General features: G+C 34.2%; 4 protein-coding genes across 6 annotated transcripts in view; 2 read left to right on the top strand and 2 right to left on the bottom strand.

Annotated features, from left to right (window-relative positions):
- LOC108907269 (leucine-rich repeat neuronal protein 3) overlaps positions 1 to 1,001 on the bottom strand; it is a 21,937-nt gene extending 20,936 nt beyond the window's left edge. The window contains exon 1 of the mRNA XM_023454603.1: positions 889 to 1,001. Coding sequence (XP_023310371.1) covers positions 889 to 906 — 18 coding nt within the window. The 5' untranslated portion in view covers positions 907 to 1,001. The remainder of the gene's footprint in view (positions 1 to 888) is intronic.
- Positions 1 to 17,508, top strand: part of LOC108907268 — a 97,083-nt gene extending 79,575 nt beyond the window's left edge. For 2 of the 3 annotated variants that reach the window (XM_018710873.1, XM_018710875.2), the window contains 6 exons: positions 3,611 to 4,150; positions 7,046 to 7,474; positions 9,821 to 10,043; positions 10,134 to 10,187; positions 14,932 to 15,083; positions 15,505 to 17,508. In XM_018710873.1, coding sequence (XP_018566389.1) covers positions 3,611 to 4,150; positions 7,046 to 7,474; positions 9,821 to 10,043; positions 10,134 to 10,187; positions 14,932 to 15,083; positions 15,505 to 15,648 — 1,542 coding nt within the window. In that variant the 3' untranslated portion in view covers positions 15,649 to 17,508. The remainder of the gene's footprint in view (positions 1 to 3,610; positions 4,151 to 7,045; positions 7,475 to 9,820; positions 10,044 to 10,133; positions 10,188 to 14,931; positions 15,084 to 15,504) is intronic. The other variant, XM_018710874.1, reaches the window with a different exon arrangement.
- Positions 17,509 to 21,380: 3,872 nt separating this feature from the next.
- On the bottom strand, positions 21,381 to 22,092 carry LOC108907279 (putative ATP synthase subunit f, mitochondrial). Its single transcript, XM_018710887.1, has 4 exons — positions 21,894 to 22,092; positions 21,731 to 21,829; positions 21,562 to 21,678; positions 21,381 to 21,497 (listed from the first exon to the last, which is right to left on the bottom strand). The coding sequence occupies exons 1-4, from the start codon at positions 21,970 to 21,972 to the stop codon at positions 21,469 to 21,471; spliced, it is 324 nt and encodes a 107-aa protein (XP_018566403.1). The 5' UTR covers positions 21,973 to 22,092; the 3' UTR covers positions 21,381 to 21,468.
- A 372-nt stretch (positions 22,093 to 22,464) lies between these two features.
- Positions 22,465 to 25,675, top strand: LOC108907246 (DCN1-like protein 3). The gene is made up of 3 exons (XM_018710839.1): positions 22,465 to 22,759; positions 22,960 to 23,093; positions 23,188 to 25,675. Exons 2-3 carry the CDS (start codon positions 23,015 to 23,017, stop codon positions 24,030 to 24,032), a joined length of 924 nt encoding a protein of 307 aa, XP_018566355.1. The 5' UTR covers positions 22,465 to 22,759; positions 22,960 to 23,014; the 3' UTR covers positions 24,033 to 25,675.
- Positions 25,676 to 26,076: the final 401 nt, after the last annotated feature.

The raw sequence follows: 26,076 nt of genomic DNA, 5'->3' as shown, positions 1-26,076 counted from the left end.
AAATTCAAATATCATTATTATTATTATTATTATTATTATTATTATTATTATTATTATTTTTTAATGACAACGCGTTCTAGAAATTTTGCAGATTAGGAATCATAGCCCACTTATATGCATTTATAAAACAAAGGTTGGGGACAAGAACCTTTCATTTTAAATCTAATCTTTGACGAAAGCGACGACTTTGGACAAGAATTATTTTGTCAACATATGAAACGTTAAATTCCCATTTTCAGATATAACCAGTTTTGTTGCCCACCCCGAACAAATTATTTAGGAATGTGTGTAAAAATTTTTTACGTGTAATGTTTGCTTTATATGCTTAAACCTAAATAAGACGAACACTAAGACGATGTAATAAATGTTGTGTTATCTCGACGTAAGATAATTTGAATGATAATCAGGGAAAACATTTACTTAGTCCTAATTTTCTGCGTACAAACAAACTTTAAATAAAATAAATTTTTGGAATAACTTATGTCAGATAGCACGCTGTGAAAAATTCATGGTGTCGCAGGATGTTAATTTAAGTTCCAATGGTTTTATTATTATTATTTTTATTGTCAATTAAATCTAGAAAGATGGGATATATTTAATAATTATCAACATGTGAATCATCTATAAATAAAAATTGATTAAAGCTAAGATTAATAAGGTATTTGTTTGCTAGTGGCATTTATTGTGAAAATTTTGTGTAAAAAATTCATAATTTCTTAGACGAGAATATTTAATATTTTGGAATAGTACTTTTTTAAAATACTTGCCGCCCTTTGGTTGTATGCAGTCAAACTGTCTGGGGTATAGAAAAGTATCTACACTTATGATTCTAGCGTACACATAAATGTAACGCTCTGTATACTGTTTAAATGTTATTTTCAAACTTACCACTATAAATTTCTTCATTTTCACTCTATTTCACTACACACTGGGCTTGTACAAAATGGATCCGACAACTGCAATACTTCCTTATCTTCCTTATCAACACGATTTTCAGTCATCGTATTTTGATAAAAACGTTTATTATACCTATTATTTATCTAGCAATTGCCTCTCCTAATTAACTATGTACCAACCCGGTAAAATCAAATTTGGTTCTACCTTTACCCGTTAGAAATGTGCACTTACCACCGCGTGCAACTTGATAAAATGGGTGAATTGTTGTACAAAGTATTACACACTATCGTGTAAACTTCCACATTTGTTGACATGCTTTATCATTATTATTTTTTCTTAATAATTAGAGCAAGGTACAACGCAAACCATGTGAACAGGGTAAGGTTCGTTTGCGCGTTACCGTTTAAACTAAGTGCGGCACTTCTCAATCGGTGAGTCAAGGGATTTTAATGCGAATTTTGTTTTGTCTAACACAAAGAAATATTTTAATTGTTGTTCACAATGCGTTAGCCCTAATAAGGTGTACGTGTCTGTATGCAATAGAACGCTTTTATTTGCATTTTGAGTAAGCGCAGGTGTTTATGCTACCTTTTACCTCTCAGAGTTCGCGAAATGCAACCTGCAATACAATCTACTACATTTTTTTGTAATACAACGGACTGGAAATGCACGGTCTTGTAAGGATGTGCTAAAAATCAGTTCTATGTAGTTAATTTTACTTAATTTTCAGTAAAAGATAGGTAAAAACGAATATTATTAATTATATCGTACTTACATGGAACGTTTATCATTCTTAATATAAATTTTAAGTAATTTAATTTAAAATACCCGCGTTTCACTAATAGTTGCTTGCGCAAACGCTTGAGGCGCTGCTGTCAGTACAGGGTGGGACAAATTCAACACTTGTTTGTGGAGGATGAGTGATAGCGATTTCCATTGGGGAAAACTGGGGCTGCACTCGGGCAGCACTGACACTACACTGGTTGTATGAGAAATATGCTCTGGTGCAATCTCAATGGAATGACAATTTTTGCGTGGGTTTCTGACATTATAGGTTATGTTTATGTTTCGATTTTTATTCAGTCAAAGTAACAGTTGACCAGTTGAAGTTTTTCAAAGAAGGTAGTTACAATGAACCAAGAATTAAATTTGAAATTTAAAATAAACGACGAGGAAGTTACATTATGTATTCCTGTACATGAAACGGATCACTGATGTAAGTTTGTAGATGACATTTTCAATGAATCCTTCCACTTTTGGCAGTTGTTTGCGTATAACTGGTGTAACCAGGGAGGGTATAACATTAGTTTTTTTTCGCGAGTGAAGTCGTATGTTGTAGTATGTGTAGTATGAGTGAAAGAAGAGAATTAAACTACCATATGACAATTAAGATCAAAAGAGATAGAAATAGTAACTACAAGTCAGATATTCACCAATATTCAGTCGCGAAAAAAAGTATACATTTCATCATCATCACTACTACTACTTGATAAAAACGATAATAATGGAGCAACTTCGTCCATATTTACCGCCATTTGTTCTTGCACTGACGCCAGCTCCAAGACCTCGCGCGAAATAATATGCACTTAGAGCAAGAACTGTTGCTCTAGTTTTCCAATGGAATTTGAAAATTTGCACCGACTTGACCAATTGAACGTCAATGGTGTACTCAGTGTGCACCAATTTTCTGAATGGAAATCGCCATGAGTAGAGGTCGAGTCTTTTTTCTGTTTTGTGTCGAGAACTGTCGATAGTCAGCACCATCGATAATTATCGATAGTCAACGATCAAACGATCGATAGCTATCGATAGATCTTCGATAGTGGAAATTTAAATATAAAATTAAAGCAAATAAATACAAACTAAATAAATAAATGTATAAAATTAAAAAATATATATTAATTAAAATGTAAGTATTCACTATTGCAACCACAGACAACAGACTACAGAATACAAATACAATCAACGATCGTTAGAAGCAGGGAGGTTAGAAGTGTCACAAAACACAAAAGGCGTTTTCGAAAATTCATTTAGACTGCTCAGATCACTATCTTTATCTTTGTCATTCTTATGGTTTTAGAGAGAGAGAACAATATGTCTAGATCACTACCAGTTAATTTTCGTAAACCCCCTAACATAAATGTAACATAAATAGTTGCCAGATGATGCGTTATTTAGTCACTATCGAGAAACTATCGATAGTTCTCGACCTCTAGGGATAAGTTTTTCTCTTTATTTTTGTGATGTTGAATACAATTTTGTGGAAGTATTTGACTTCTGAGGTTTTTTTATGCAGTTTTTTTTACGGAGAATTCTGTGACGTGCGCGATATTTTTCTATAACTTCCGATTTCGTAGTTATATTTTTTAAATCGAATATACTATACATATATTTTTCGATTTTTGTAATCTGAAAAAATAAAATATTTTTTTATGTAATTCAATATTAATGATAATAATACATAATCCACTGAAAAAGTTTAATTACATTTTCTGAGAAGAAATTTGACACAAATTTAAAAAATCGCGAATTATAATGGGTGCCCGTTTTTTGAGCTACACGATTGGAAGCTCAAAATACCAACTATTACTTGCTATGAAATTTTGACATTTCAGTAAAAAGATCATTGGCAATATAAATAACGAATTAATTAAATTAATTAATAATTCAATTTTCTCGGACCTGTACTGTAATTGTATTCTTTTTTCTCTAGGAAAACATGTGCCAGTCCGAAAAAGTCCTCGACACCCTGACCGCATCTTTGCCAATTAACCCAGAAGACTTAAAAGTAGAACCACCCGAATTACCTTGCAGTATTACGAAAGAAGTCAAGCAGGAACAACCTGAACTCACCATAACAGCAATACCGCGCGAGTCCGAGAACCCTCCTCCACACATAGACAATAATCACCAGCACACGCAACCCGAACCACCAAGGGAACACTTACCGGACTCCACGAGGGAGCCCCTGATAAAGGTCAAACCGCCCAGTCTCTTGCAGTACAGTGTGGAAGAGCAACCGGTTGTCGTCGCTCCACCCAGGATCCTTAACCAGGACGTGGCTAACTTCTTGGACAGGCAACCGGAGGCGGAGGGCAGGATAAGTCCTGTGGAGCCTGCGGACCTGTCTAATAAGAGGCCGGAGAACCTCACTTGTGTTCCCGAGATCGATTTTATAAAAGAGGAGAACGATAACGCTTCTGTTTATAGCAATAGCTCAGATCCTGAGAGGTTGGAAGTTGATATGTCGCAGGTAAGTCGATCGGAGTGTTTTGGGGAATAATTTGGAATATAGATTTAAACGTGTCTTACATTTGCCAATTCTTGATCAAGAAATTGTTATAGTTCGTTATATTTGTCACTACTTGCTGCAAAAAAATGCCCAATTTATTGTTTGTTTAATGTTGTTAACGGAACAAAAAAATTTTACATGACCTTCAAACGAACACAAAATACAGTAAATTGTTGCCATATATTGATTATTTGAAATTAAAAAATAGTTTTCTTCCAAGGAATATAGAAATTTTGGTGTCTTCTGATTACCAACAATCTGTGACTAAAGTCGAGACATTTGAACTACTTCATCAGATGTTTAACATGCTGCTAAAATTATTTTGTTATTAATGATCGTTTTAAACTTTGACAGAATAGAAATTCATAACGAATATTTAACAGATCTGATAAAGATTTAAAATGTGTTTAAAATTGATGGTGAGATACAGAATTGCCCCTTTAATAATACAATAAAAACAGTACTTTTATAACTGCAATAATAATCATATAACTTCTATATTTAAGGTAAAAACAAATGTCAAAATTGTAGAATTTCACTAAAATTGGTACGATTGCAATTTCCGATTGTGATAATTTATTATTCATATACAGTATGCGCTATTAAGTGTGTAACAAATGGGAAAACTTTGTCCTGTTTGCAAACAAAAATATTGCACACCGTCAAAAGTTGGTGCATGTTCGATAACTATAGTACATGCACTTAGGATGTCTCTCAGTCAAACAGCATACACGACAAGCCAAAAAATAAAAAACATACAGGGTGTTGCACTTAAATATGATACAAACCTGTAACTTCTTTACTTTTTGGCCAATTTCAAATTTTTTTTTACGGATTATAAGGTAAAAAAACTAACTGTGATACTGCGGTTCTTCATTAATACAATACAATTATTCGGTTTATTTGGTTTGTTTTATACAATTTTGATCCAATAAATTAACCAAGAAATTAGCCAAATTGGTACAATATAAAAATTTTGTTAAATTTCCCAGGAATTTTAAGGAATTGATTAAGAAATTGCAGAAAATAAATCCGATTATCTCGAAACTTTTTGCTAACACAATAACACTAGTATTAATTGACTGATGCTCTAGTGGCGAGTAACTAAAATTTAAAATGTTTAAAAATTACTTTGTCTTTAAAATTAAGAAGTTTTTGGACAAAATATTGCTCAAAAGTTACTGCTTTTGACGAGTCAAATGTCTTGTTAAAATTTTGGGACACTGTATACAGCGACATTTGAATTAATATTTTTCGAAAATGGCTCCAAATCATTGCAATGTTGTTAAAATTAGCAGTCCTTAGGAATAAGTCCACAAAATTTAAGATTCCTGTAAAGAAACACAGTTTTTACATTTTTATCTAAAAAGTCAACATTGAATTTCATCTATTTCTGGGTCGTCCGACTCCAACAATACTAAGTATGCCAGTTTGTGTGAAATTCCAATTTATATCAACCAGACTTCTGCAACATATGCTCAGGTAGATAATAAGTATAGTTAATAGTTACAGACATCAATTAGGAGTAAATAGAAATTGCTAATCTACGGGAACTTGCTGACCGTTATAACAGGTATAAATAACTATGGAAAATTGAAAATAACATTGTAATAATAAGTATTTTAATAATATAATTTTAAATTAATATATATGAGGTTATTGAACAAAATAATTATTATTTATCATTATTCTTGTCTCGTTTAACATGAACATGTTGGGTTTTTCTTGAACCGATAGTACCACATCATTATACAGAGTGGTCACTTTTAAGGTGTATACTATTAATATTTCCTGAACTAGAAGATATACAGGGATGGTTAAATTACAAGAAAGTTGCATATGCTCTATCGATTGTAGGCCTTCTAGATCCTTATGTTTTCTTGACCAACATTTGGACGCCATATTGGATTTTTGAACCCTTAGATTAAGCATTAAATGAAGTCAAGGATGTATATGGGTAACCCTGTATATCTTCTAGTTCAGGATATACTAATGGTGTACACCTTAAAAGTGACCATCCTGTACAACACATTAGAGGGTATAATTTTTTCATGTATATTTCAAATTTAACTACCAATTTTTATTAAACTGACAGTTTTGCTCGTTCGGTATATCGCAAATATTGATTAAACTGTAATTATTCAGTTTCTGGTTAAAATAATATCATATCTAGTAGGCCTTGTTAAGAACCAATACAATGTATTAGAACTGGACAATTGAAAAGATTCTCGGATCGAATATAATGATAAATATCAAACATCTGTCACCGTACAACAATCAATATGCCCGTCATGTGCTATTACCGTCACATAAAACATCAGCAAACATTAAAAAAACTCATTGAGAACCCGTTTGTCCCTCATCTTTATGCTCGTGTTTACATTTAATTCCCGTGTATTATTTTATAGCTTGCAACACAGGTTATCGATAATTTTATACAGGGTGTGCTTAAATGAAGGAGCAGAGGTACTAATAGATAATCTTAGGTCAAATTGTGATATTTGGGTTAATGTATCTTTGTCCAGTTTGTCGCCAACTGCAGACTTACATTGCATTTCCCTAGTTTTATCTAGGATTTGCTGTTGTTGTTCTCGGGCTAGGCTTTATGGAGGCGGATCCGCTGTCAGAACCCCTAGGCCCTACCTGATGTTTGTTACAGTTCTTGTTGTTGATTCTAAGGCAAAGTTGCTTGTACGTTAGTTTCTTTCTAGAACAATATTCGGTGACAAGACACTACACTTTTTTTTTGAGGCAAATGCCTCGTTGCATTACTAGTAAAATATTAATTTGAGTTATTTTTTCCATGTTTTTTTTTTCTTCCGATCACAGACGTATTGTCTTATATGTATTTTTTAGGCGACAGAAGAGCACAGCAACTCCACGACCCGAAGCGGCACCTCCCCCGTCCCGGAAACGGGCAGGGAGAACGAACCCGACTCCTCGTTATGGCGGGCCCTCTCCCAGAACGGCTACAACCCCTCCACCCCGCTGTCAGGCGAGGCCAGTCAGTTACTCAGGAAGCTGATAACTTGCCGGAGGCTGGGGATGAGCATCACGCCGGCGCCGCCGCACGTCCTCAACTACACCCTCTTCCAGGACCAGCAGAGGGCGATGCAGGCGCAGGGGGTGAACATGGAGAAGAGCTCAGCGAGGAGGAAACAGAGCTTTCCGACGAAGGCCAGTGTACAGGTGGAGGCGACCCCCATGGAACAGGAGAAGGAGGAGGAGGATTATATACCGGACTTCACCGGGAACAATCCGTGGTGTAACATTGTAAAAGGAAAGGTAAGGCACACATATAAGTAGATTTTATCAAATTCCGTTGTGAAAACTTATTTTTTTTACTTCTTTTTTTTTTGTAATTTCTATACCGCGTTACTGGATAGGCAGTTATTGATTTGTATACATGTTTTTTTTCGTAATATCACACACAAAATTAGCAATGAAGACACACAAGTACACCGTACTGAAAAACTGTAACTTATTGATTAATACTGATTGACTGTTGTCATATCACGTCAGGTGGATTGATTTTGTAGGTAGTTCAAATTAGAAGTCCGTGGCACCGAGATTCATAAACTAAACATAGTGCTATTATACAATAAATACAATATTATCAGTCATACTTTCATAGCATCTACAGGTTGGCAGGTCACTCTTTGACAGTATATACAAAACGATGCTTTGTGCTCTTACAGATTGAGTAGCAATGACATTTAAAATATGATATGAATGGTAAGATGTTAGGTTATATCTCACCCATACTTAGGAGAAAGATTCAAAACTCATATTTCTCAGAAACAGTTACTTGCAGCAAATTAACGGGACTTATACAATTAGACGGAGGAAAACAAGTTTTTGAGGAATTTTTTAAACTAAGAAATAGTCATTCTACCTTCATCGGACTGTAGGTGTTCTTTAATAGGATATTCATGTATACAATTTTTTTTTTAATTCATTCATCATCAAAATGGCGGAGCTGTGGTAGAGAGTCACAGCAAGGTTGTGGCGCGACTTCCAAAACGTTGTATAGCTTAGCTCTACGTGAAATTTGATCTGCGACCAAATAGAAAAAGTTTTTTATTTAAAACGTGTACTTTCTGTGACGTTGAGAAAAATGGAAAAAATGCAAATTTGAAGAAACGGCATGCATTTAAAGACAAAAATTGAATTTTCATGTGAAATTTTTGCAGAATTTGTAAACTGGAATAGTTTTTTTAAAAATTTGCCAAAATCAATTTCTGTTATATAAAAGTAGTTCAGGCGATAGAGCAGTAAAAGTAGGTTTGTTTGTAATTGAAGTCATATATTTTATTGTACAGAAAAATCCCAAATAAGAATCCAAGTTTGCTTATTCCAAAAAACCATTGCTAAATTCAGGGGAACAACAAACATACAAAAAAAAAAAGAAAAATGACCCGTTTTTCGACATATTATTCCCTGTAACATTGAAAGTAAATCCTAAATCAAAGAAAGTCAGTTTTTATTTTTTGTTTATTTTCTTTTAAAGTTACAACAACTGCGAATCAAAAAAGTTGAAGTCATTAACGATGGGCGAAAAATAGTAGAAAATCATATTATGTATACAGGGTGTACTCAAAGTTGAGTCATTTATTTTAACAGCTGGTAGAACTCGTAAAAAAAAGTCGATTTACCGAAAATCGTTTGTATAAAAGTTGTCAAATAAAGCATTTATTAACAACCTATTTAAAAAAAATTTAAATTTAAAAGCTTTATAATACAAACCTGATTTATTGTCATTTTCAACAACTAAGCTGTAAAACATAAATTGTTTGTTTACTATTGATACTGGGTATGTCTTTTTTTTGTAGTTGCACAGTTTTGAGTACGCTTTTCGTTTTGACAGTGCTAAATAATTCGTACAGTAGTGCGTGATATTATTTTCGATTTGTGGGTGTTTTGTGTAATAAAAATGGCACATGTTTATGAAAACAAGTGGACATATTATTAATTTACGGGGAGTGTTAACAAAATGCAGCAGCAGCATGTCGCTTGTACGCGGAAAGGTCTCCTTTACAAAATCATTCGGCTCCTCGGATGTCTGTAAATTTAGTTATAAGACACCGCGACACAGGGTATTTAAAGGAACAACGAGGAGGTGCATTTTGTAGACACTCTCCGTAAGTTAATATTATGTCCACTAGTTCATGGTTTTCATAGACATGGGCCATTTTTATTGCACAAAACACCCACAGATCAAAAATAATATCACGCACTACTGTACGATTTATTTAGCACTGTCAAATCGAAAACCGTGCAACTACAAAAAAAACAATTCTATCATTTAAGAATATATTAAAAAAAACAAAAATCGATTTTCTGATCATTGTGATTGTATATGTCCCCTTATAAGGCATAAGTACTGTAAATTTTCTACAGTGTGGTACAAAAAAGTTGGAGCATTATAAACACAGTTGAAGTAATGTATATGGCGCCCTCTACAATCGGCATGAAAACTGACAACAAATTCTCATTTATTGAGACGCAAAATACCCTGGTTTATACAATTCAATGCCAGTTTTTGAAGTCACTCAAAGTTATTTAACAAAATTAGAAATGACTAATTCACTTTGCCAATCCGAATGGACTAACCTTCGTTTACGACTTCAGGGTGGCCCGGGAATGGCGCGAAGGGTAGACCTCTCGTGTACCAACTGCGGCACGCAGACTACGACGATTTGGCGACGGAATATGCGAGGCGAGATGGTGTGTAACGCTTGCGGGCTGTACTACAAGCTTCACGGCGTCGACAGGCCCCATACCATGCGGAGGGACACGATCCACACTAGACGCAGAAGGCCTAAGGCTCCGGACATGAAGGATAAGTGTAAAGGTTGGTTTCTTCACATTTTAACGGTTCGTTTGTTGTTTCTACGCCTCGTAGTACCTTTCATTTTTTTTATGTCCTTGTTTATTATTGCAGAGTACAGTTCATTCGCTGGGCCTATAAAAACATACAAAGGTAAGCCCCCGAAAGGTATGTACCTTTTACGTACTTTGTCCGAATTAATGCGGGAGGTGTTTATTGGGACAATTTTAAACATGAATTGACGATTGTTATTACTTTCTCTAATTTTGCATTAATTTCGGTAATTTTGTCTGTTACACATTATATACTGGGTGTTCAGTTTAAAGACTACCATTTTTAACTAAATTTCTTTAAAAAACATTCTATTAGCTTTTATACCCTCCGAAATAGGAAATAAAAAGATAATAATAAAAATTATTAAAAAACATATACTCACCTGATATATCGAAATTGTTTATTAACCCTTTCGCTGCGCAATACGTCTGAACATAGCTACCGCGATGTGCGCGAAAGTTTATCGCGTGCGAATATATACGTCTGGAGCAGTTAGACCACTTATAGTTTTACATTATGTTGTGTTAAATTACGATTTACGATAAATTTTACGATTTTATTTTGAATAAAATACAGTATATGTACTAAGTAGAAACTGAAAGAAATATGAACAATCTTGGTATTATTACCAGTACCTCTTTCCATAAAAATATTTGTCACAATTGGTATAAGCTCGCCCGCAAAAATTCGCCTTACCAATTGCAATAACCGAGTCACTAATGCGCATGGTTGCGAATATATACGGTTTGAGCAGCCTGATCCAATTTAACTATTCATGCGAATTAATCCGTCTGGAGCAGTTTGAGCCCTATACATTTTTAGCGAATATATACGTCTGGAGCAGTGAGTTAATGTAGTCATTCAAACAAGTGTCTTGTATTTTTGTCCTATCACCCTTGAAGATCAACACGAAAAAACAGCTGCTATTTCCACATTTTATTAAACAAATCTAACTTTTTTTTTAAGAAATCTTTAGTTTATTGCAGAGAAACATAACATTTTTTTTTTAATTCAATTGAAAAAGTTTCAATATGCAAAGGAATTCAAGTAGGCCAGGAAAAATAGCTGGGAAATGATCATTTCGCGATTTTTTGTTTCGGCAAGCTGAATTCATCACTATAGATGCTAAATATTATGTACAATAACATATTAGGTAGTTTCCACAGTCATAAAAATGGGGGGTTTACAGGGTGGTTAATTATATAATTTTTACGTAAATTCACGTTTTTTGCTTATAACTTTTTTCACTGATTTTTTTCATAATAATACATTGAAATCTATCATTTTTTTTAATTTCAAATTTGCAAGTTTTTTTTTATTTTTTAGCCTTAGCTGCAAAATTAAATATACGACGCACATGCGTAATATATTATTACATATTTGAAAGCTTATGAAAAGAGCTTCAAGTTAAAAAAAAATCGTCCACATTCGTTGAAAAACAACGGAGTTACGGACTGTCAAAGTTGACGGCCTATTGTTAAACAAATTAGGTTGGTAGCGGCAAAAAAAATAGTGTCATAACCGGCAACCCGAGTACTTTCCCAGATAAAAATATTTTATTTGTGGAAGTATGTTAAATGCATAAGAAATATTGTCAAAAGTCAGTGGGTCGCTTGATTTTCGGCAAGCCGTGGCACGGCGGAAGGGTGGGGGAAGTGAATGACAGCGAGTCCGAAGAAAATGACGATAATATTCATAGTCCTGCCGTTAAAAAAGCGAAATTCGCTTGAAAATAATATATTTAACAGTTTGTAACTCTGTTGTTTTTCAGCGAATCTTGACAATTTTTTTTTAACTTAAAGCTTTTTTCATAAGCTTTCCCAATATGTAATAATATATAACTATAAAACGCGTGTGCGTTGTATATTTCATTTTGCAGCTAAGGCTAAAAAATAAAATAACTTTCCAGGTTGCAAATTTGAAATTTAAAAAAAAAGTGATAGATTTCAATGTATTATTATCAAATCTACCATGAAAAAATCAGTGCGATTGTGGGAAATGCTCGGGATCGTCCAGACTAATAATTAGTTAATTTGTTTATAAGGCCATAACTTGTAAACTATTCAACTTGTACATAATATTTAGCATCTATAGCAGGGATGCACATACCGCGGGCCGCATGCGGGCCGCTGTCGACGTTTATGCGGCCCGCCAACGAATTTTAAAAGTATTCTACTCGCCGCGCTCCGGTCCAAGCATATTATTACGAGACTAGAAATCTGTCGCATCAACTAGATTACAGATTCGCGAAACACGTCGATCCCCGAACAAAGTGGATGGTTCTCGATGTTTGGTAACTCGTATAAATACGACGCATCGCCGGCTACCGGGGCAGTTAAGTTTTGACTACGGATAAGCGAACGTTATACTGTTTGAGAACTGTAATCTGTGACGAGTAAATATTTCGTCGTTCGAACTTGGCTTTTACCGACTGTAACATATAATATTAATTTTGATATGGATAAACCAGGCCCCAGTAAGAAACGTAGTCGTAAGGTTGAAGATGAAAATCGACAGTTTCATGATATTTGGACCGAAAAATACTTTTTTATTTCATCGCATAACAAAATTGTCTGTTTAATATGCAAGAGTAGTGTTTCTATTCCGAAGGAATATAATGTGAAAAGGCACTATGAAACCCAGCATCCAACTTTTACCAAATTAACTGGCGAAAATCGAACGCAAAGAATTTCCACTTTACAACGGGAACTAATAGGCCAGCAATCTATGTTTACAAAACCAATTCAAGATGCTGAAACAGCCACTGAAGTTAGCTTTGAAATATCTCGAATAATAGCGAAAACTTGTCGGCCTTTTAAAGATGGTGAGTTTGTTAAGCAATGTTTGGATATCGCCGCAAAAAAAATTTGTCCGGAAAATGTAAAGAAGTTTGAAAAAATTCAGTTAAATCGGATGACTGTTCAAAGAAGAATTACCGCATTAGCAGATAATATAGAAGAGCAATTAGCTACGAAATCGAGAAGTTTTGAGTATTTTTCTATAGCGCTCGACGAATCTACAGATATAAGTTCAACTGCTCAACTATTAATATTTTTACGAGGTGTAACGCAAAATTTTGAAGTGAGTGAAGAACTGATTGGTATGAGTTCTTTGACAAGTCAAACCAGGGGAAGTGACATGCTCAAAGCTCTTCTAGAAAAATGTTCTATAATGGATTTGGATTTAACGAAAATATCTGGAATTACAACTGACGGAGCACCTTCAATGGTTGGAAGTACATCTGGGATAGTAACTCTGTTAAAAACATATTTACAAACTAAAAACATAAATACCAAGGAATTAATGCAGTTTCATTGTATTATACATCAAGAGGCCCTCTGTTCAAAATTATTGGGATTTGAAAATGTTATGAAAGTTGTAGTACCTACCGTAAACTTTATAAAATCACGAGGTCTCAATCACCGACAATTCAAACAATTTCTCGAGGATATTGAAAGCGAATATGGTGATCTCCTGTTTTACACTGAAGTAAGGTGGCTAAGTCGTGGGTTGACACTACAGCGATTTCTTAACTTGATTGAAGAAATCCAACTATTTCTGGCGGAAAAGAAAAACGACGTCCCCGAACTCGACAACCCTGATTGGCTGTGTGACTTAGCGTTTCTTGTAGACATCACAAATCACTTGAATGTCTTAAATACGCGACTCCAAGGCAAAGATCAATTGATTTCGCAGCTATACTCTCATGTTTCGTCCTTTCAATGCAAATTGAGTCTTTTCAGGACACAAATCAATTCAGCCAATTACGGCCATTTTCCGAACTACAAAAAAATTATGGAGAAGTTCAATAAAACTGACGTCAATTTCGCTCATGTTGAAAAAATTGATATTTTGATACAAGCTTTTGAAAATCGTTTTGTAGACTTCAAAAAAGTTAAACCGCTATTGGACATTTTCAGCAATCCTTTCAACATTTCACCCGAAAATGCGCCGGAATTAATGCAGCTGGAATTAATAGACATGCAAAATGATGATAATTTAAGAAACAAATTTAATGAAGGTAATTTACTCAACTTCTACCGTTGCGTTGATAAAAACGCTTATAAAGAGTTGCGAATAAATGCATTGAAATGCGCAAGCTTATTTGGATCGACGTATATTTGTGAACAAACGTTTTCAGTGATGAAACTTAACAAAACGAAAAACCGAAACCGTCTGGCAAATGAAAATTTGGAAGCAATTATACGTGTGGCTACAAGTAATGTGGAGCCAAATATAAAAAAACTTGTTAGTTCAATGCAATGTCATGCATCAAAATAATAAAACATGAAATATTACATTGTAATGATTACATAATTATTACAACAAACATTTTTGAAGGTTATTTTATTTTTATCATTGTATTTCATACTATTTAAAAATAAAAAAAAATTGTGTTAATAAATATTGTTTGTAGTGGCCCGTCCTTGGCTTATATTTTTCCCGAGTGGCCCCTGTTCCCTATAAGTCTGTGCATCCCTGATCTATAGTGATAAATTCAGCTTGCCGAAACCAAAAATTTGCGTCCAACTCTATATTTCCTGGCCTATAAGATGCATAGTAATGCCAAAAACATTCAAAAACATTGTTCTTTCTATAAAAATAATTTATGAAAACTCTCGATTACTTGTAACACACTGTATATTAAGTACAACGTAAATGAGGATCCAGTGTAATGTTTTTTTGTTTAATTTTTGGAGAAAAAAACTGAATTTGGCTAGTCCTTATAGAGAACACCCCGTACACATCTACTATTTATAGTCTTCTTAATTCACGATAAATTCCTCCAACATTAATCGGACTGTTGTAAATTGGTCCAGTACTTTTTTTATACCCAGTCGTTTCGAAACAATTATAGCTATCGCTCCAAAAGAAAAGGACAACAACACGTCGGAATCGACGGACACCGAAGATATGTTAAGCGCGTTGAGGAGGCAGATCCAGCCGCACCTCGTTATGGCTCTACAGGGGCACAAGAATCCAAGTGCTCCCAATTTCCCACACATACAGGTGAGATATACAAAAATAAGATGTGCATGAAGCGATGCTAATATTCATTTATAAAAAACAAATGGTGTTCGTGAGTAGGTGTAACAGAATTGTAACGGAATAGGATTCGTTGAAACTGTAAAAATGTTGCTGGAAATACAGTCTCGAAAAAAATCGTTGATACAGGCTGTCTCTTATCTTTCTTTTAAAGCGATAGTTAATTTTTTTTCCAAATTGTTGAAATTGCAGTTGTGATTTTTCTTCTTAATGTTGGAAACTAGGTAAATCTCGGAGATCATTGTCACTGAGATTCACAAACTAAACACGGTGCTTCAAAAAACTAGCAACAAATACTTTTTATTAAAAACTTGAAATGATTTTAAAAAATATTTCATACTTTCCGACTCGTTTGTTATTATTTGTTTTTTGTAATCTTTTGCAGGGTCCCCCGCCTTTGTCGAAATTCTTGCCTACAGGAGCGTCCCCGAGCGGGTCCGCCCCCGAGGTGGACTCGGACGAGGACAGTATAGCAGATCTGCCGCTAAACCTCGTCTCGACGCAGATGACGGAGGCTGAGCTGCACTAACAATAAACTCATAAAATTGAATTAGAAACTTGGTAATTTCTAATAGAGTCCTCGTAAAGTATACCAGTGATACCAACTCTACTTAATAGTTTTAGATTTTTACCATAACCGGAAGAATTGAAGAAATTTTTACCCAAAACTGCGCTCTCTCAATTAGGGATTTTTTTTTAACTTGTACTTACACGATAATACTCATTTTGTAACGTGAACTTTTTGTACTTTTTTTTTGTTTGTTTTTTAAACGCAGATTGTGATATTTTCCACAAATGCATTAATTCAATTTTTTTTACCGGAATAAAAGAGAACATAACCAAACTTTTGCTTATGCCAGTAGTACCTTAATATTAGTATTATTTTTTTACTTCTCGAATGTTTTTTTTATACTTTCTTTTTATTATTAAGTATAACAGTATAGATTGTTAAGGAACATATTTATAACGGTTTTTGATATTACAGTGCCAGGTAGAGAGTTTACGAAGCAGGAGTGGCGGGAGTCGATCGGGTTCTTTGAACAATTTTTTAATAGTTTTTGTTTCTATGACGGAATAATACGAAAGCTACATCAAACTTATCTTCTTCCTCTTTAGGCGCAGCAAAGACATTAACTTTAATGTGTGTGTATAGTCGTTTAATGTGTGTGTATAGTCGTGGACAAAAAAAGGGACTTAAGACGTGAACTGATCCCTTCATCCCTTCATAATGTATAAAGAAATTATTCAATTTCTAAAACCCTTAAAAGCGTATGGCATTGGATCCCTTGACCGGCAATGATTATTACTTTGCATCGAATATGAACCTAACCAAACTTTAATGGCAGATTTTGCAGTATAAATCGCCAAAAACAATCCTAAAACGGTGTTTGGATATGCTTTGTTTTTGGTGTACAGGGTGTTCAAAATAAATGAAAATATATCGTTTATTTTAAATTATACAGAAAACAGTTGAGGAAAACCGTATAAGTAATACAGAACCTACAAAAATGGAACAATAATTTTATTTCCTTCATGGTGGCAATAAAATTTCAGTAAGATTAAAAATTATTAAAACAATAAGGTCAAGATTACATTAAAACGCAACATTCTGTCTCACCGACTGCGTTTGGTGCAATTTTTCACGAGATTCTGTTCAACCAACCAGCGATCGCATTGTCTCAAGCGTAGCTGTAACGGTTTGTTACTGTTCATTGTAGACAAATCGTGGTGATGCCAAGATTTAGGTATAATTATTTTTATTTCAAATGTTTTGACACTTTTAGCGATACCTTAAACAGATTCTAATATTTGTAAAGTAAACCCTTTACTAGTGATAGTGAACCAAATTTGAAATTAGAAAAAAACATCTGAAGCAAAATTTATTACAAATAATCTTCATCGTCCATATTCATTTGTGGAGCAAAAAAATTAAAGCAGTGTGCCAAGCTAGAATCAAATCGCTTTTTTAATATTGAAAAATCATTTTTTTCTCCAGAAACTTGGACACTGTATTTCGAAAGTGAAGAACTTATTTTTTTGTTGATTTGTGATGCAAAACCATCGAGTTCGAGCAAGAATTTTAATTATATCTTGTACAGACATTTGCGCTTGAAGAATTTATTTTTGAGATACAGGGTGTTGAAAAAAACATAAATCTCTAAATATCTTCTGAACAAATGAAGACATTTAAACAAAATTTCGTACACATAGTACGCGAATCGAATAGTATTCAAAGTGTGATATTAACATTTTGACATTTTTAGTTTATTTTCAATGAAATTCTTTCGCATTCATAGTTTTAACCATTTTGGTACAATTTAGCAATTTGTTGGTATAGTCTTTCCGAAGTCAGTTGAACATGTTTAAAAACGCCTAGCAATAAAATTTATTGACTCATAGGCGTCCCTAAAAAAGTTTTCTGCTAAATATAATGTGCAGAAAATTTGATTATATTGATGGTAAATTTCGTTTTGTTCCGTTTCGAAAGGTCTCTAAAATGCCATGTAATATTAGTAAACAAAATATCCCTCTTATTTCTCTCTTTTACAATTGTAATATGAATAATTCATAAAAGGTGCTGAATCACACCAAATTCCGTATTGCTGCACTGCACTGCTAAGCCATTTGTTGACAACTGAATTTATGGCCATTTGGCTCACTGGGCCTGTGTTTGTGCCGCGTTTGCCCCCGTGGTCAGACCTGCATGGGTATGGCTAAATAAGTATGGGAACAAATTTTTCAAATATTTCAATACCGAGTTGCTGCGTCAGCAACCAAACCTGATACATACTTCCAACCACTTGGTTTTTCAATTAAGATCGGAAAAACTATAATAGATTTAGATAAATTTAAAATTATGGAGCGTTACACAACAATATTTAAAAATGAAGAAATTGTACATCAAAAGCGATTTGTTTCGAGACAGGTTTTTAGGATTTTTTTTTTCTTGATTTATGACGTAAAGTCTGCTATTAAAGCATGGCCAAGCATTTTTGATACATCCTGTACATACAATTGCCGTTGAAGTATTTGATTTTGAGATACAAGGTGTTGGAAAATCTTATATCTCTAAATATCTTCTGAATGAATTAAGATATTGAAATATTTGGTTTTGTAGTTTTTGTTTTTGAGATACAGGGTGTTGAAAAAAATATAGCCGATTTTTTTATGTATAAATCAATCAAATCAAATGGCATTTAACATGAAAAATTTATGATTTGTCACTTTTTTTCAATTTGGATATACCAATTTTGTTTTGGACGAAAATGTTCGGTTTTTTGCATAGCTTTTACTGTTTTGGTACGAATTAGCAATTTGTAAAAATAATACGTGTAGATATTTAAAAGTAGGGCATTACACAAAGTATTCATAATGATTTTTCTAAGAAATTTAACATTTTCTAAATTTTGAGTTACAGGAGAAAGGTTAAAAAGTTTAATATCTTGGCAGGATGTATGAGAACATGTTATCAAAAAGTGTATCGAATTTTTTTAATACATTTTGTAAGATTAGTTGACTAAATTCTATATTTATCAGTGTATACAAGTAGTTCATTTGTACCGAAATGCTAAAAACTATGCAAAAAGTCAAGAGATCGTTTCCATTCAAAATAAAATTTGCATTTCAAAAATATAAGAAAAATTGTTTATTCAGTAGCGAGCCGTAACTTTTTGTGAAAATGTAGCCACCTTAACTCGTATCCACGCCACTGTTTTGTGCTGAAACAAATCTAGCCTTAAAAACCCTTACCATTTTCTATGCCGCGTTCTTTTTTAAATTCTGAAAACATTCATGCGATTTGAACCAATCAGTCTTTCTCACATTGCAGAAATAACTTATGTATTTACAATTTTGTTATATCTTTGGCACGGTTCAAAAATCAAATACTGCACAATTCCGACAAGGCTGATTCTTGATCAACGAAATCACCTCGGTGTTCCAATCTATTTTGTTTTACATTTCTTAGGCCTGAGACCATGGTTGCGAATTCGCAGGAGAGCCATTTAATTTTTTTTTCTAAGGAAGAGAATTGAATCAAACCAAAACCATACCAGTTAAAAAAGGCAATCTCCGTTATTTTAGTTAAAACGTACAAAAGTACAAGCAAATTAATTTATCAACAAATCGACAATAACCGAAACCGATCGATCATGGCATTATTGACTTTCACTCTCTGTCTGGTACGCCTTCCCTTAATACTCGTTAATATTATTTAATGCCCTTAATTTATTTAAATTATTGTTAAGCTCTCTGTTTACCCCCAATTATTTGGCATTCTAATTGATAAGTCGTGTAAATTTTGCCGAACATCGGATTTTTATATTTATCGTACTTTGCACAAGTTGTACATAACGTTTTTTTTTTTTTCCTTAAAAAGGTATACCATAACCAGTAGTTCTTATCATTTTTGTAACACTAGGTTTAGTTGCGATTATTAAAATGTATTTAAGATTTTTAATTTGCAATTTTTTGATTTAAGCATTTTTAGTACACTAGCTTAGAAAACGTCAAACCGCCAACCAAATTATAATTAAACATTACTTTGTAGCCTCACCGCAGTATAGCGTACAGTTACTCGACAAAGTCGAACGGAAAAAAATCGCAACGATACCGATTATTTTGGGTATTTTTCACCACAAACTTTATTCAGATGATTTTATTAAAATTCCTATTAATTATTTATAAATATTACATTTATCGGCAAATAATCACGTTTCGAGGACTTTTGAAATACTTTATATACAGGGTGCCACAGAAAAGAGAGCCATGTTCACCACGTCGCTTAGGGGTATTTCGGTGGAGGTTCTTTCATGCCTTCCTACCTAAATTCCAGTTTTCCCAGAGCCCTTTGGGGGGCGCGACCTATTTTTCGTGTGGAACACGTAGAACGAGTCCGACACACCTTACCGATGAAATCTGACGATCGTCTCGAATTGCGCGCGAGTACGGCTTTTTTATCTTTTATTTCCCCTATTTTGTACGATATTTTATTTAAAACTGTGTCGAAAATACTCATATTTATCTGGGTGCCTATTTCACGCTTTTTCTGTAGAACTTTCCGCAAAATCAAATGCGGGATTCGAAATGCGGCTGTAAATACGTTAAAATTCACTCTCTAGCAAGGCTGGAAAACGTCTATTTTGCCCCATAAAATTATTTTCCCGCAAACCGCGGAGTGACGTGCGACTGGGCACGAGGTGCTCATTCGATCATTCTTCGTTGTTCAGGGCCATTTTTGTAACGTTCTTTTCGTGTTTTCATATTTAATATTAACTTAAAATTTGACACGGCTGTGTAAATGGTTTTATTTTGATCTCGACTGACTGGGCCTTTTTATCTGGGACACCCTGTGTATTTTAGAAATAAATCACTGCAGGAGAAGTTTGGGAGTCATAAAATAAAAGTTGCTATTTATTATACTGTGGCTTATAACCTTAAACCCGAGCCTTCACACGTTAAAAAACTTGCGACATTTATTGCGAAAGTTGGAAATGACTCTCGCAATAAACGTCGCAAGTTCTTTGCGGGTGGCACTCGTTAGTATAGAAATGAAATAGAGACAACAGTATTATGGGATATAGTATTAAAGTATACAACGAATAATGTAACGTGGAATCATTAGCTGTTAAGGGAAGATTTTGGGATGTTTTGTAAGCTAGTGTACCTACCTGGTAGTATTAACCATGTGAGTGATATTTCTTATTTTTAACCCAACTTTTTTTTATTATTAATCGAGAATAACTTATTAAAATCCAAAATCAGTATTTTATACCTTTTTTATATTTTTTAAGCTACTTAGTGTACTTTTATTATTTAATCGGCAGCTATGCCTTGCAGCTTTCCTCGTCATTGCAATAACTACTTTACCAAAACGTTTTTGGGTGTGTTGCGGTTTTTATATATGTAAATTTTTTAAAGGTTGACCCTTACTGTTGATTGATTCTTTTTTTAATACATTTTTTACTAAATCGTGTTAGAAGCAAGTGGTTGTGATAACTTGTTGAAGAGGTTTAATTGAATTTTTAACAAAGAATGTTAATCCTATTATGAAAGTTTGTGTGCATTTTATCATTTTGTAACAGTTTTTTTACCCACTTATATATAAAGAGTGTTTGATTATGGTAACTATGTAATAAAAATTGGCTATTTAGAATTAGAATATTTTTTTACCAATAAACATGGCTGCTATTACCTGTGTCTTCACTTTATTTTTCACAACCAGCACGTCGCTCAACTTGCAAGATTAAAACACTGAACAAATTAGATAGTATAACATTTATTATCCAAGCCTTTTACTGAATAACAGAAATTTTACGACATACTACTAAATCGAATAATAGTTCAGCGATTAATGGTACTTGTAATTCCTGTGGTGACCTACAACAAAGTATTATACAAACGTTTTTAAGAAAATCGTCCAAAAGTATAGAAATGTACTTACTTATCTTGCCGTAATTAAGCACGTAAAATACAGCCATCGAACCGAAGACTACATGCAAAAATGGAGCAATTCCTGCTCTTTTTGGCTGCACGTATTTGTGTTGCCACCTCCACCAAGCTGAAAAAAAGCACTATAGTACCAAGCTTGCGAGACACTTCTAAAAACTAACCTCTGCTGACAGCTCCAGCAGCGGCAGATGGGTGCTTACTGCGACGACCAAACCATGATGCGAGTTCTCCCAATTTTACCTGGCTGAATGGAGTATCAGCTGAAAAATTGTAAAATAAAATTGTTATGTAATTTGGATTTTCTGTTAGTGTTCGCATACTTACGTTTGCCATAATAACGAGCGGGGTCATAAGGACCGTGTACTTTTGGATTGTACTCTGCTGGATAGTCGCCGAAAGCCATTTCACACTATTCTCGACTCCAAAAATTATATCGTGGACCTTCAACCGAAGTTCTGATCGAAAGTCAAAGAATGAAAAATGAAAATGGCCCCAGTTAAGCCAAGTGTCAAACCGTTTTTATAAGATTTCAAGGAAGACTGCAGGCAGGTAGTAAAACTTATTAGTTTTTAAAGATAAAGAAAGATGGCAGCATAAGAACAATCATACGGTTTGTTGATTTGTCCTGCTCTCAGTGATATTTAAAAAATTTTCTTCAACACAAAAAGTAATTTTTTTAGAATGTCTTTCCAATTTACCTTCAGAGAAAGTTGTAAACTATTACTTGAAAGAATGTTTGATAATTTGAAGCTAATATGACTGTAGCTCGATAATTAGTTGTTGAAGCGACCAACTCTAAGAAATTACTTTGCTGCTCTCTTGGGCAAAGCACTCCTATACTCGTATAAAACAGCTGTGAGTGTGCCGTACTGTGGTGGTAAAGTATGATGGTGTGGTGTGGTGGCATGGTGGGTGAGCGAGCTGTCAAGTGAAAACTTTATTCACCCTGAATTTTACATTTTTAAATTATTAAATACCTTGAATGTATAATTTACACAACGTTCAACTTAAAGAACAACTTGCACGATGACGTAAACAAGTTACATTAAATTAATATAAATGATAAAAGTGCAGTACCTGTCAAACGTCAAAAATGTATTTTTCTTCTAATAAAGCAAAAATTATAACAATATTGGTTTGGTTTAGTTAACTAATAAGCTGATATTAGAAGTGTATTTAAATTTCTTGAGGTAAGTGCTTCAATATTTTGAATATGTTCACCATTAAGCATACTTTTGTTATTTAGAATAGCACATCATATGTTTATTTTTTTAAGGAGTTGCAATAATAAACAAGTTCAAACTTGTCTAAACTATAATTTAATCATCACCATTAAAGAATGTAGCAACAATAACCCAGCATTCTGACACATCCTACTTGAAATTTTCAGGCGATGCAAAAAATCTCCAGGCAAGGACCTAGTAGGTACGGTTTGGGACCCTCAAATGGGCAATTGCCTGACTTGTTTCAAGGAGCCCACACAGACGGCCCTGGACAGCGCTTCGCAAAACTGTCATAAGGAAGGTAATGACATTGCGTAACATTCGTAATAATTTCGTAAGAATTTTGGTGACATTTTTAACAGTATGAGGCCCCAAAACTATTTGTTTTTTTCCAGAAATGACTGAAGCTAGTCTTTACCCAGCTCCGAGTCATGTTCCAGCGTCGTCAGCTCCCCCAGAGATTATTCTGAGCAACGGCAACCACTTGTCCGCACCTCCGGAAACTACCGCAGCTATCAGTCGGTTTTATCCGCAAAGTCGAAGGCCCCATCCCAAATCGGCTCCAGCAATGGGTGTCACCGACAGCAAGCCGTCAGAAGCTAAACTCACCGCTCTTTTCGAGATGTACAAGGACGAAAGTGAGGATAGCATGCTAGCCGAAGGAATCGAGAAGTTCTGTCAGGATCTGCAAGTGTCCCCCGACGACTTTAAAATCTTAGTTCTCGCTTGGAAACTGAACGCTGAACAAATGTGCCGTTTCACACGACCGGAGTTTCTAAACGGTTTGAAAGGTATGCGTGCCGATTCGATCAAATCGATCCAATCCCGTCTGCCTGAGTTAGTGTGTGAGGTGGAACAGAACGATGAACTTTTCAAGGATCTGTATCGCTTTACGTTCCGTTTCGGGCTGGATTCGGCCTCGGGGCAGAGGATATTACCCACGGACATGGCGACTGTTCTGTGGAGGTTAGTTTTTACCATCCGCGAGCCGCCGATCCTCACCCGTTGGCTGAATTTTCTCGATACGCATCAAATGATCCGCGGGATACCTAAGGACACTTGGAACATGTTCCTGAACTTCTCCGAGCACGTAGGCGACGATTTGAGCTGCTACGACGATAACGAGGCTTGGCCGAGTCTCTTCGACGACTTTGTAGAATACGAAAACGATCAGGCTAATCAAAATATTTCAAAAGATAAAGAGAAAGAGTGCGACGGGCTTCTGATTACGAAAGATTGATGATGGTTTTTTCTTCTTGGTGTATCTTAACATCGTAAACAAACAAACAAAAAAAAAATAAAACTGCCTAAGTATTTTGTAAGTAAAAATGCAAATGAATTGTCGTGATATTATCGTAGCTGTTTCGTGAGGTACAAATTAACGAGAGGGGTAGTAGAGTAGGTAGGAGAGTTCATTTTTTCGCTTCGGTTCTGTACATAAGATGTTAAAAAAAAATCAATATTTTTAAAAGTTCTGAAAAAAAAATAATTTTTTATCGTAAGGCTTTTATCAGTTGACATTTTCTTGTAACTTTATTTATTTAGGAGGTATGTATTGGATAACTTATTTTCGGTTCAAAGGCTTTGTGAAATCTTTTTCTTTAACGCGAGGGTTCAATATTCTTACATTACATTTTAAATAGTTAAAATGTTAATGCTGAGTTGCGTGTTGCCGTTTGAGTTGAAATAAATCGTAGTCGAAACTTTAGGCAAAAAGTGCCTATATTTTTTAAGCCACTCAAGTCTACATTTTTCATCGGCAGTATTTAATAATAGTGCGTTTCCAGTATTCAGGAATTTACAGGTCATCAAACGTGGGCTTTAGACAGATTTTAGTAGGTAACAAAATATATCCCGGCTTCGGCATCTTTAGATGCTATCCGCTCCCGACGCTTGACGATCTGTAAAATTCATTTCGTTCCCTTGCGACATTTTTTGCGAAACAATTTTCGATGTATTAGCACCAAATGCAAGTTTTCCAAAAACACTTCTGCAAAACCATTTTTTAAACTGCGAGTTTCGGGAGCTGTTTACACTAAGGCCAAATTGTGCGTTACACACACTTATGATCCCACAGAAATAGAAGTTCGTTCTCGCAGTAAATGTCGCAAGTCTCTTGCATATGAACTCGCTACTTCAAAAATTGCAAATCATTGAGAAACTTTTCAAAAGCTACAAGTTTTCGGTTGTTCAATTCAGAAACAATTTTTTATCCAAATTCTCTTTTTATACAGTGTATCCCAAAAATAAGAAACCACAAGAAAATTTCCAGAAAAGCATTAAATCGGTTTTGGATTTACCAATTTTGATTGTAAAAAGTTTTCAAGAACAGAATACTATTCTACAAATAATGTTAATTTAACTTTACAAGCAATTTCAGTACTAACTCCTTGTATAAATAAATTTGTATTTGATTTTAAAAATTTCTGTTCGATTCGAACATTATCAACCTCGTGACAGTAGATGATTGATAAGTTATCACAGAAAACGTATTCTCTCTGTTAGTAAATAAAGGGAGATGGACAGTGTTATGGGATTTTAGTTGGACTCCCTATTGATAGATGGCGCAATTGAACCACTGTCTAAAGTCCTTAGATATTGGCAAAATACTGCAAACAATTGCCACTGGGGCAAAATAGCTATTGCCAACCTTGAAATAAAAGTGAATTGTCAATACATTTTTAAGCAATTAATTTCCACATATTTTCATTTTATATGTTTGAATAAATTGGTCGGGTTTAGGATAAAAATTAAACCCCAATTGATCGATTAATTTAAAATCAGTTGTATTCTCTCCAATTTTTTGGCTTTTTATTTATTGAATAAAAAATTGGTAAATGTAAAGTAGTACAGTCATTGAAGCCGAAAATCAGCTGTAACCTCCGAATTCTTTGAAACTGCATGGATTTGCATGAAAATTTAGAATAAGGCTCATCTTAGGCTCAAGTTCAAAAGTGACATAAGCCCGATTGACGTTTTTTTTTTTTTAGGGGTAAAAACTACCCCTAAGTGAAAAAAATTGAAAAAATTAAGTTTTAAGCATTTTATTGATAAAAATCTTGTCTAAGCACAAAGGTTAAATAATGTTCCATGTTCTCGAACATGTTTTATGATATATTTGATCTTATCGACCCTTTATTTAACCCTTAAAAACTACCCCGATGCAAAAAATTATGTTAAATATTACTTAAAAGATTTGGAAAGATAAAATCGTGCAATTATTTAAAATTAAAGTTACCTTATAGCTAATAAAAGAATTTTCCCCTTTCAACCCCTAAAAACCA

The sequence above is a fragment of the Anoplophora glabripennis genome, unplaced genomic scaffold (assembly GCF_000390285.2).
Source record: "Anoplophora glabripennis isolate ALB-LARVAE unplaced genomic scaffold, Agla_2.0 scaffold168, whole genome shotgun sequence".
Lineage (NCBI taxonomy): Eukaryota > Metazoa > Arthropoda > Insecta > Coleoptera > Cerambycidae > Anoplophora > Anoplophora glabripennis.
This window is presented reverse-complemented; position numbering and strand designations above follow the sequence as displayed.